Genomic DNA, 13,333 nt, shown 5'->3' on the forward strand with positions numbered 1-13,333 from the left:
CTATCCCCACAAAGGTCCCTTCTATAGGCAACTCCCAACTTTTCAATTTTTCCCATACAGGAACTCAAACCATTTCAATTCACTCAGGACTCAGTTTTTTAAAGCCCTCAGACATGTGTCTGATTCGTTTGCTCAGCCAATCGTTATTCTTTCTTGCTTCAGAGAAGTATTTGTAGCTCATAAAGGGACTGGTTCATTGATGCATTTCTACAGTTAGTTAATCCCCCATTAGCACCTTGTGCCTGGGCCTTTTGTGACAACATCAATTGAGTAGGGGTGGGAGGAATCACATTCTCCATCTGTTACATTATCTTTGAAATTATGGTAGCAATAACAGGTGTGGAATATTGCATATGCTGTAAGAAATGGTCACTTTTGCTAGTTGGTTTTACTTATGTGGCTATGGAGAAGGGCTCATCTATCTAGAAAAGATTGATGTAAAAACAAAAATTTAAATTATATCCAGTATTCATATAGTTTTAAAGTTGCAAAGTGATTTTACATATTGTGTTCTTTTACTTGTTCCTCAAAATAATCTTATGGAGTAAGTGCTGTTATTCCTGTTTTACAGAAGAAACTGAGGCTGCAGAGGTTAATGACTTGCTCAGGGTTGGACAGCTAACTGCTTTAAAAAGATAGACAAGCTAATTAATTAATTATAGAATTATAAAAAATTCTTTACAGAAACCTGTCCTCTACTGAATTATAAGAATCATAAACAAGCTGCAAAATAGTGTCTAATATATGTCACATAAAATCTATTTAAAATTTTGAAACAAATCAAGATTCTATATAAACTAGCAAAGTTAATAAGGACAAGTTTTCTCATAATATTCAGAAATCAGAGTTTATGACTGACCATGAACAGACCTCAGTTTTTCAGTCATTAATATAATAAATGTGTTACTATTGCAAACATCTGAGCTATTATTGTTGTTGTTTAACTTATAACAATGTACTTAACAAAGTAAACTAATATAATACTATTAAAAAAAAAGGAGGGGTTCCTTTTTTTCCCCTAATGATGATCATCTTAGTCTTCAAAATAAAATTTAAGGGCTAGAACATGGGAACTTTTAGAAGAAAATATCAGGTTCATATTCCTTGTGCATCTGAGATGGGATTAATAGTATGACTAACAAACCTTCTCATCCTGTAGGATTCTTTTTTATATCTTAACGTAAAGCCTCCATGGAGAATCTGCTGATCCAAATGTGCTAGGGACCTTCTTTTGAATCTTTCAGAATCTTCTAGTTTCATTGCAACACTTGGGCTTTTATTTTGTTGTACTTCACTGTCTTGTTTTATTTTGTGTTTTGTCTTTTTTTTAATATTTTTTTATTTAATAATAACTTTATATTGACAGAATCCATGCCAGGGTAATTTTTTACATTATCCCTTGCACTCGTTTCTGTTCCAATTTTTCCCCTCCCTCCACCCCCTCCCCTAGATGGCAAGCAGTCCTATATATGTTAGATATGTTGTAGTATATCCTAGATACAATATATGTTTGCAGAACCGAACAGTTCTCTTGTTGCACAGGGAGAATTGGATTCAGAAGGTAAAAATAACCTGGGAAAAAAAACAAAAATGCAAATAGTTCACATTCGTTTCCCAGTGCTCTTTCTTTGGGTGTAGCTGCTTCTGTCCATCATTTATCAATTGAAACTCAGGGCTCTTTGTCAAAGAAGTCCACTTCCATCAGAATACATCCTCATACAATATCGTTGTCGAAGTGTAAAGTGATCTGGTTCTGCTTATTTCACTTAGCATCAGTTCATGTAAGTCTCGCCAAGCCTCTCTGTATTCATCCTGTGTTTTGTCTTGAAGAGTGGGTTTCCCTCTCCTACTCAGGCTAGAAGTATGGCAGGTAGTCCTGGGTCTGATTCATTGTTGAGCATCAGGTGAAACTTTCACATGCTTAGTTTAGGACTTGGACTAGTTCACTCCCATAACTGGCAGCCTGGTAATTACCATTCCCATGGGCTCATGCTGTCACACTGTTAACTTGTAAACTACCATAGTTCTGCTTTAGTCTCCCTAGTAGTAAGGATTAGAAGTGTACCCTTTGTTCTTGATATCTAATCACCTCCTTCTCTTTTTCTGGTTAATTTCTTCATAATATAAGCTCTTGGCATAGAAACTATCTTGTTGTATTTTTCTATCCAGTGACTCACAGAAAGTAATTGCTTAATAAAGGATATTCATTCAGAGAAAAGAGAAGAGGACCCAGAACAGAATTTTGTGATAAAGCCATAGTTAAGAGGATGGGAAATGAGTAATGATATAAGGAAAGAGGCTAAGAAGAAATAACCAAACATGTAAGAGAATTGGGAGAGCAATACCACTATGAAAACCCAGATAAGAGAAAATTAAACATAGCAGAAGGTGATTGACAGTGTCATAGGAGCTACTCTGTTGGCTTTTAGTTTACTCCCACATTGATTCTTTAGAAACTCTGGTTTCCCATTCCTTGAAACCATATAGCAGCACTGAAAGTATTTTTTTTTTGAAAAATGGGTCTGTTTAAGAGAGAATGGTGGTAAAGTTGAATTTATTTATACCCTAAAATTAACATAACTGCTTTGAAATAGGTGCAGAATTCCCATAGTTATCCACACCCAACAGTCTGGAGACCACATAGGGTGATCTGGCATTCTTTCCTACCTTCATTCCTCTCACATTCACCAACAGGAGTCCTCAGGCTTTTTAAATGCCCATAAAATCTGTTATGAAATATTTAGTGTAGGGCCATTTGAGCCTGAAAGAACTTAACTTTCAGAGGTATAAATGCATTTGAAAAATCTGTCATGATTATCATCACATACTAAGTAAATAACCAAATCTGCTCTCAGTAGATTTGACACAATGGGTCTTAAGCAGGAAACCTTTTTCCTAAGTTCAAATCTAACCTCAGAGATTAGCTGTGTGATTCCGTGCAAGTCACCTTACTCTAGTTGTATCAATCTCTTCATTTGTAAAAATTAGCTAGAGAAGGAAATAGCAAACCACTTCAAGAGCATTGCCAAGAAAATCCCAAGTTGGGTCACAAAAATCAGACACAATTAAACAACAACAACATTTGATCATATCCTGTTGATGATTGGATCATATGTAACGTTTCTTAAATTTCAGTTAGCCAAGAACAATCTGGGGTACTGAATTAAATGCTGGACTTGAAAACAGTTTGAAATGGTCTACCTCTTACTACCAAGGGTGGGGGAAAGGTGGGCTAGTCACTGAAGTTTATAAAATTCTGGCATGGACTAAATGATCTTTAAAGTGCCTTTTAATTCTAAGGCACTTTCCCTCTGGTCTAAGATACAGTTATTTATTTCTTTCTTTCTGCTTCTTATTTACAAGATATATGCATGGGTAATTTTTCAGCATTGACAACTGCAAAGTCTTTTGTTCCAATTTTTCCCCTCCTTCCCTTCCACCCCCTCCCCCAGATGGAAGGTTGACCAATACATGTTAAATATGATACCGTTCTTTCACATGATATTCCAATGGTGCTGAGCCAAATGATTCTATGATTAAGATATTTTTTGCCAATTTGCCAATTTTAAGAACTTTTCTTTTCTTCCATGAACATCTCTATTGATTAGTTCTTAATTTGCTAAATTACCTATAATATAATGTGATTTTAATTCACTTCATTTAAATGGGCAGAAAATAGACTTTTTAAAAGATGTGACTAAATAACAGTGTGAAGTTTATTTCAAGAGATGAAGTTTATTATAAAAACTGGGACCATCTAAGAAAATTATGTTTTAGATATAGTACTTAAAGTTGTTCAAATAATGAAAGAAATATTGTCAAGGAAGTGATACTGCTTCATCATGGGTTTCTAATTACCTGGAAAGAATCTTAGACCTTTAAGAAAGCTGTAGTACACAATTGATTTAAAGCTAGTTTCAAATTCTGAAAAGAATATTTAATTTAAATTGTCGTTTTGTCTCTTTCATATATTAGATAGTATGACATGATGAAAAGGGGTCTGAGGCACAAAAACCCAGTTTTGTGACTTTACTACTGCCTGAGGGACCTTAGGAAGCCATTTATATTCTGTGGGCTTCAGTTTTCCTCACCTGTAAAAGTTAAAAGCTTTTAAGTCCCTTCAAGCTCTAAAGCCTATCACCTTGATCCAAATGTTTAATAAGTATTTGTTAAATTTAATTATTTCTCAATGACCTAGATAATTGGGAGGCTCTTTGCAGCAGTTACTAAAAGACATAGTAAATTCACATCTGTGTTTTATGTCTTTATGATTAATTATAAATATTTGAAGGTGTAGCCACATTCAATCAGTAATTATATGGTAGTGTATGCAATGAAATGAAAATGTTTCTCCTCTACTGCCTTGTATGTTTCTCCCTTACTGTCTTGTGTATATCTGAGAGAACAAACATAAAGGAAAATGATATCACTCTCTCTCTCTCTCTCTCTCATACACACACACACACACACACACACACACACACAGAGCTATGTGGAAAGCTTTATAGAGTAATTTCTAAATATAGTCATATATAATTCACATAAAGGAAGAAAGGAAATAAGCATTAATTAAGCTTTATTATTACATGACAAGCACTATGCTAAATACTTTTCAAATATTATCTATTTTGAACCTCACAAAAACCCTAGGAGATAGGTAGTAATCATCATAATAACTAACATTTATATTAGTAGTTAAATAATAGGCACTATACTAAAGTGTTTATTATTATTACTTCATTTGATCTTCTCAACAGTCTTACAAAGTAGATGCAATTATTATTCCCATTTCACAGGTGAGGAAACTGAGGGCAGCAGAGGTTAAATGGCTTACCCAGGATCACATAGCTAGTAAGTATTTAAGTTTGGATTGGAACTCAGATCTTCTGACTATAGGCCCAGTGCTCTATCCATTCTGCAGCCTAACTTCTGTGTTATACACACACACACACACACACACACACACACACACACACACACACGATATATATATATATATAAATGTGCATTGTATTTATATGGATTCAAAAATATATACACACACACATATGTACACATATATTCATATTCTTTAGAATGGAAAAGGGACCACTGATGCTGAGTATACATTACACATAATTTTTTGTATGTAAATTTAACCAATATGATTTTTAAAACTTTAATAATAAAATAATTAACCTATCTGCCAAGCAAAGACCACAGAAGCTGAGGATAGCACTAGTTTAGAATATAAATTCCTTTGTAAAGTCTTATAGAGAAGGATGATGGAAAAATATGAGCAACATTGCTTCATAAAACAGAAAGAAACATGGAGAACAAAACTACTAAACTAAGCAAAGTCATCCTCAGGGCATTTGAGGATGAAACTTAAAAGAAAGGAAAACAGACAAAAGATAGAAAAGACCTACAAAGTTATTGTGGAGGGAGGGGGTTTGATCCAATATACTTTTTCATTATCAAGTACAGTAAAGCCTCCATACTTTACTCCAACAATTTGAAATGTATTTGTAGAAGAGTACTAAAATTCTAAAGAAAATAAGTATAGGAAAAGCATCTGAAGGAAACCAACTATTCTGAGATGAGATTTATGCTAGAAACAGTATAATTCTGAGAGCACTGAGAAAATAATCTCAAAGCATGTAAAAGAGGGATAATAATACCAAAGGCATGGAAAAGGTCTCTGGAATTATTAGTGCCCAAAAAAGTGACCAAGAAATGATCAGTAGCTATATAACCATGTGCTGACTTATCTCCTATATTAAATTTTTATGAGTATATTTTAAATTGCCAGTGAGAGCATCATTGTTGGGACTGTTAATGCGAAACAGGCTTTTACAAGAAGTATTTCACATATACCATATCATTACCATTGTACAAATGACTAAAAAATGTACAGCATATCAGATCTTGCCATGTTTATTTTGGTGATTGACATAAAAATTACTGTGGAATCAAAGCTGCTAAATATCCTCACGGTCATTGGTTCCATGTGTTGACTGATTTGTAATAATGTCTGTGGTTTATTTGGTTTGGAGGGGGATGCTGAGATCTTTTCTTTCTCTACATTAGCATTTGATAAAATGTGAACTCTTCAAAGATTGCAGACTACTTCATTTGTGTTCATACATCTCTAGGACTTAGCACAGTGCCTAACACATAGTAGGTTCTTAATAAATATTGGCTAATAAATAGATGATTTCAGGTTAAATTCAGTTTAAGCAGCATGATAAATTTTATATGATCTTTCATTAATATAGGAGCCTTTTTCCCACTATTCTGTAAAATTCTTCTCTGAAACTGCCTTAGAGATTTCACTGCTTTTACAAATTACTTAATATACCTATGAATTAAAACTACATATGAAAAAAATCACTATATTGTAGATGTGGCTTGTTACTTTTATATTGTGCTTTTCTAATTTTAACATACTGTTTTCTCAAGCATTTGGAATGATTTAGGCAGCTCCTGGTATGACTTAGAATTTCATCTTTCTAATATTAACTTTTGTAGTAGTCTAAACTCAAGCGGACAGTGATTCATAGTAATCATTATACTAATCGAAAAGACTATCATCTTGTTTTTCTGTTTAGCCTAATTGATTGACCAAACTTCATGAACCAAAGTAGCCTCATCAGGATTTAAATTATTGCATTTTTTAGAAATGTGATGCCTTCTTTTTAGGAAGGTGGTATCCTCACCTGTGTTGTCTTTGCTCTGTTTATTTTAGGAAATCTTCAGAAGAGCTGGATATGGATAAAGTAACAGCAGCAATGGTACTAACCAGTTTGTCCACCAGCCCTTTGGTTCGAAGCCCTCCTGTGAGGCCAAATGGTAAGTGTGTTATCCTTGGGGAAAATGTTACTTTATAGACACAGAATTTTCATGCTATGAGAAACCTCAAAGGTCAGCTAGTCAACCCTATCCAGAAGCATGACTTCCCTCCAAAATAATCCTTAAAGTGACCTTGTGGTCCTTCTGCTCAAAAAATTCCACTGTTAAGAAATTCCCAGCATCATGAGAGGCCTATTCTGTTTTTTGGAGAACACTTATTTGTAAATAAATTTATTAGGGAATTTATTAGAATTTATTCTCTAGTTTATTAGAACACTTAGTTGTTGATAATATTCTTCTTTAATTTCTAATATTCTTAGTTCTGTTCTCTTAAAAATCACTCATGACCTTAATTCTACATCCAATGGCTCTTTTTTTAAAGTGTTCATTCTCCTTGACCTCTCAGCAGTTTTTGAATCTGTTGATCACTGTCTCCAGTTGAATATTCTCTCTTCCCTTGGCTTCAGAGAGAGCATAATTTTCTCTTCCTTCTTCCCTATGTAGGCAACTTTGCCCCCAAAACCATTTATTTAAACTAGCACCTCATAGAGAAGAAGTGAATAGGAAGACTTTGGCATTAAAAATGAAATAGCTTAAAAATGAAAAAATAAAATAAAAATAAATTTTAAAAATAAAATGGCTATAGTTTTTTTTTAGTGATTCAGAAACCACTCTTTGTTTCCTCCTGTTCCTCAATCTTCTTCATAACTCCATAATGAGAAAGTGTCTCTTAGAGAAGGTCTTCAATCTTATTATGTTTTCTTTAGGAAGATTTATTCATTCTCATAGCTTTCAAATCCATAGTACCAACCCCAACTTCTCTTTTGAGCCATATCAGTCACCTAATAATTATTAATAAAATTATTAAGAAAAGCAATCTTACTCTCACACACATTACACACACACACACACACACACACACACACACACCCCAAAAAACCAACCTCTGCAAGGAGTTTCACATGCTAATGTGTCCATGTCAGCATATTCAAGACTAAAATGATAATCTTTTCCTCTAAATTTGCTCCCCTTTCTGATTTACGATAGCTCTGTATGATACTACCAGTTACACTGCATCAATATTTATAAATATTTTAATTCTCTTCACTTTTTCTTCTCATTCACATCTCATATAGAATCAGTTATGACATCATATTAATTCCACTTCTACTATTGTTTGTAATCATCCCTCTTCTTTATTTCCTTTGCCACAATCCCAAGGCAGGCCCTTATTACCCCCTCCTAGAGTTTTTATAAGCACTACCCATTAGGGCTTCCAGCCTCTACTCTCCCTTGCTTTCAAACCACTGTTTATAACCACTGCTAAAATAATCTTTCTCCACACAACTGCTGAAGTCTGGCAGAGTACAACAGGATAATCAAATCATTTATTCTGGATACTATACTTCTGTACCATAAACTAGCAATTATATTAGGGTTTTTTTTTTTGGGGGGGGGGACTGTCATGTCCCAGTTTACTTGTATTGAATCTCTAGTCCACTAAAATCCCTGAGTCATTTTTACATAAACTGTGGTCTAGCCACATTTCCCTCATATAGGATTTGTGGTCGATATTTTTTGAACCTTAAGTGCAGGATTTAGGATTGATTTTTATTCATTTTCATCTTACTAGATGGGGGCCCTCTTTCTAGCTTACTGGGAAAACATTTCATAGCTCAATGCTTCTTTAAATATTAGTTATCCTCCTTACCATATATAAATCAGCCAAGAAAATTACCTCATTTTAGTCATCTGGATACTAACTTATCCTACCTAAAGTTTCAATCCTTAATCTACACAAGATCATAGGTTTAGAGCTAGAAGAAATCTTAAAAGATTATATAGTCCGGAGATGTCAAAGTTACTACCATGGCTACAAGCAGCCTAAACTCCCTTGTGTAGTTCCAACCAGATTAAAATATAATTTGTTGTTGTTGAAATTTTCAGTCACATCCAATTCTCTGTGATCCCATTTGGAGTTTTTCTCAGCAAAGATAATGGAGTAGGTTTGCCATTTCCTTCTCTTTTTTTTTTTTTTTTTCATTTTACAAGTGAGGTAACTGAGGCAAATTGAGTGAAGTCACTTGTTCAGAGTCACACAGCTAATAAGCATCCAAAAGCCGATTTTGAACTCAGCTCCTTCTGATTCTGGGGCCAACTGTGTCATCTAGCTGTCCAAAAATATAATAAGGAAGTGTTTAACAAAATAAATAAAAAATACAACACAGACAGTGTTAACTTGTGTTTTTTCAAAATTAATATGCAGCCTTCAGGTTTCCATTCTACTTGAGTTTGACATAGTTGATCATGTCTTCTCTCATTTTACAGATGAGGAAACCCAGTCAAGTGGTTTTTTGTAGTCACTTTTTCTTGTATAAAGGTATAAATTTAACCTTTAGTTCTATAATGTCAAATCCAACACTATTTCCACTGAATCACCCTTGCTTCTGTTATCCATATTTCTTCAGTTCTTCTTGGTCTGAAATCATTTTCATTTTTAGGGAAGACAGAACCAGAATTAGCTATCCTCTGGGAGCCTATAGGCTATGAAAATAGAAGGGTCCACTCATCTGCAAAGGACCCTACCTAGCTGCACAAACACTTTTCCTAGCCTGGCATAGACTGGCTGGCACCTGTCTTCCCTCTCAAGGATACACAGAGAATCCAGCCTGGGGTGCAAACAACAAATTTTGTCAGTTGGGGAGGATTTCATCCTTAATACATTCAGGGCCTCCTGAAGAGCCTGTGTTTCTGGAAAATATGGCAATTCAAAAAGACAAGTTCAGAGGATTCCTTAACAGCCCATAACGTGTGTTATCATTAATCATATCATGATTGTATCTTTTATCTCATTATTACAACAAATCTGAGGAACAGATGCATAATAATAATTATGCTATTCTTACAAATAAGGCATAGAGCTGCCACATGACACACAGTCTGTAAGTATGTGAGACAGGGATCTTTCAGACTCAGTATCCAGTATTCTATTCGCTGTGCTACTTGCTATCTTCCTTTACCCTAAAAATGATGCAATCTTTTGTACATCTTCTAGAGCTCTCTGAATAACTCTGAATTTGATTTTCTAAAGTCTAGGTTATCCTTTTTAATCTATAATAAAATCTTAGATAATGTAAGTCAGCTTCCCTCCTGCACCATTCCTGTCTTTGCCAAGTCGATAAGCATTTGACTGTGCTAAATTCTGAGATTGGAAATGTAACAGAAAGACAATCCCTGCCTTCAAGGAGATTACATTATATTAAGGAAAGGCAACATAGTAAAAGAAACTGAGGGGGAGAAAAAGGAAAGATAACTATAAGAAGGCATTGTAGAAAAAGTTTGAAGAGTTAGGAATGGAGCCTCAAGTCTAAATCTTTTTCTCTGCAATTTTCTTTGCAACTTCTCTTCCTAGTTCACTTCTAATTTCTCTCTGGGGCTAAACATCATCGATCTCAACCTCCCACTTGACAACCTTTCAAAGAAAATATCTAGTCCTGCCACTTTCCATTTGGGGACGTCCTTCTGAGCCTCAGTTTCCACATATCTTCAAGGGCTAAATCAACTAGAACTTGGGTTCGAGTAATCACAGATTCAGTAATCATTGATATCTGGAGAAACTTTCTTCTCTAGTCCTTGACCACAAATCTGACCTCTGTGTAGCTGTGAACATATGGCTGCCTCTCCTTTTCTGTTTGCTCTTTCTTGATCATAGGCAGACTGATAATTTATGGTGGAGGTATCCAAGCCTGCAACTTTATGAAGCAATCCCTTCTTTATTGAGCAGAATCTACTCTAGTATAACAGCTCCCCTCATCACTTCTTCTAACTTCTGAAAGATGAAAGCAACAAAAAGCAGATCAAAAACTGTTCTTATTCTCCACTTTTAGCCAAAAAAGAGAAATTTATTCAATAGATATCGATGACTGAAAGTCCCCATCACAATCTCTGTGCCAGCTTTTTAATAGATATAACATACAAGAGATAAGACACCTTCCTTTGCCACATGTAAAGAGTCTTTACATAAGTAAAATAAATACTTAGACCTAAAATAAAATGCGTGGCAAAGAGAGATGAAAGAGCTTCTAATGTCAGCTCCCTATTCTTCCCTGACTGTCATAGTTGTCCCTGTTACAACCCATATCCCCTTACCCCATAATCTGTCTCTGCAGTATTTGCATTTTGCTAGTCTTCTGAAACCTGATTTTTCCCCCAAGGTAATGTAATTTAGGGAGGACGTCCTAAATTTGTTTTTACTTGTGATCCCATTTCAGCCAAGAAATTTTCACATGATTCTAAGTATATAAGTATAAAAAACAGGTATACAAATCAAACATTTGCTGATAATAAATCATAAAGATATTTATTTTAAAACAGTTCTTTAATGTGTATATAATTTTACCATTTATTAAAGACAGGAGCAAATTTGCATAATAAGGAGATGGATTTATTTTTACATAAATAATTAAATCTTGGTGCAATATTTAATACCTTTTATTCTTGCCAAATTTTTCACAACCCCCACATTCAGTTATACAACCCCATAAAGGGTTGCAACCCACAGTTTAAGAAGCCTAATGTTATTTTCTTTAACAGTGTTTTATTTTCATTGATAAAGAAAGGAAGGAGAAAAAAGGAAGGAAGGCACAGTGCAAAGCACTTTGTAAATATTATCTCACCAGATCCTCACAACATCCCTGAAGTGTAGGTGCAATAACATTTGGCAGTTGAGGAAATTGAGGTAGGCAAAAGTTAAGTCATCTGCCCCAAATGATTAGTTCTGAGGCTGCATTTGAATTCAGCTTTCCCTGACTCTAAGCCCAGGACTCTATGCACTATAGTAAAAGGGAAAAGGTTCGATGATGAGAGAAATGGTCAAAGATTAAACCAAATTACCTGTTCTTTTAAAGAACTGAAAGTAACAAAGTTCATTGTAAAATGTTAACATTTTAAAAAATTTTAGCCCCTAAATCAAACTTGTTAAAATTTTAAAATGCTAAGTTAAGATTATTGAACAAAAACTCTACTAACAATGAAAAAATCCACTTCTGAAAATGTACCTAATTCAATAAAAAGCTATAGTTTGAACATTTTTATAATAAGCATGAAGCTATATTTAATCTGATCAATACTCAGGCAGTCCTGTCAAAAATATGCTATTTTGTAGTTAATAACACTAGCCTTTATGAGGTATTGTCAGAAGACAAGTTATTCTCTACTATGAATCAGTACTTTCTATCTCATAATTTAGCATATGCTAGAGTAGACTTGTCTAATTTCCACATTACTGAATGGTAGTAAATCATGAAATGTTTTTTGATGTTCACCTTACCTTCTCTGTTGATAATATGGCATTTCTCATTAAAATAACTTGGAAGGTAGGCATTCTGTTTTACTTTCTTATCTTCCAAAAGAGCTCTTAAGCAATAATATAGTTAAAGAACACAACTTATTTCCAGAAACACAGTGCTACAGAACTGGAGTTCATCAAGAAGGAAAGGGATTATAATATAAATAAAAGATTCCATTTTTCACCTTTGTCATTATCTTTTAAGTCCTTTGCTATTTCTTATTGAGAAAAGTTCTAATATTTCTTTGATGCTAAAAGAGTAGAATTACAAAAGGCATTTTTCTTAAAGCTGAATGTTATTTGCTTCCTTAGAACAAATGTGTGTTCATACAATTATAAAGAAAGTAATTTGATGTTCAATTAGGCAAGAAAAACCTGCTGATTTAATAATTTTCCTGATTCTCTGACTTAATCTATAACAGGAAGTAAAGCATTTTATACTAAATGAAGGTATTTCTTCCAATAGTAAAAGATTTGCTTCAGTATTGGTGATAACCTATTCATGAATTCATTTAATGAATTGTGATCTGTCTCATTTAGTCAGAATTTGTCCTTTGAAAAGGTGAAGGGTTCAGAATATAAAAATCATCAAAATCTTTAGCAAATACTTTATTTGTTCCTTTTTGAGAAAAGGAAAGGCTACCACAAAAATACGGTAAGTCCACTATTTTATCAGAAAAATAGTTCATTGGTTTGATCTTCTGATTGAATTATATTTCTTATACAATCAATAAGAGTATAGAACTCTGTCTTATTCTTCAGGAAAATAGGAGGGAATGAGATATAGGAAGAGAGGAAGGTGATAAAAGGGGGAACTTAGTGAGGGAGAGAGTGGTCAGTAGCAAAACACTTCTGAGAAGGGACAGGGTGAAAGGAGAAAAAATAATTAGCAATAATAATTATAAAAAAAAATTCGAAGCAAAGTTCTCTGATGCAATATTATTGTTCTCTGAAAAATGATGAGCAGAATGCTCTCAGGAAAAAAACCTGGAAAGTCCTCCACGGACAAAGTGAAATATACTGTCTAAAAGTAATAGCAGTGTTCTGGAATGACCAACTATAAATGACTTATTCTCAGTTACAATTATCCACACCTACTCTGAAGGACTTATGATGAAAATCCTGTCCATACCCAGAGAAGGATTTGAATGTAGA

General features: G+C 34.1%; 1 protein-coding gene across 1 annotated transcript in view; it reads left to right on the top strand.

Moving 5' to 3' along the window:
• The window catches only part of ZNF704 (zinc finger protein 704), a 321,372-nt gene that overhangs the window by 248,940 nt on the left and 59,099 nt on the right, over window positions 1-13,333 (top strand). The window contains exon 3 of the mRNA XM_051969987.1: window positions 6,728-6,831. Coding sequence (XP_051825947.1) covers window positions 6,728-6,831 — 104 coding nt within the window. The remainder of the gene's footprint in view (window positions 1-6,727; window positions 6,832-13,333) is intronic.

The sequence above is a fragment of the Antechinus flavipes genome, chromosome 1 (assembly GCF_016432865.1).
Source record: "Antechinus flavipes isolate AdamAnt ecotype Samford, QLD, Australia chromosome 1, AdamAnt_v2, whole genome shotgun sequence".
Taxonomy (NCBI): domain Eukaryota; kingdom Metazoa; phylum Chordata; class Mammalia; order Dasyuromorphia; family Dasyuridae; genus Antechinus; species Antechinus flavipes.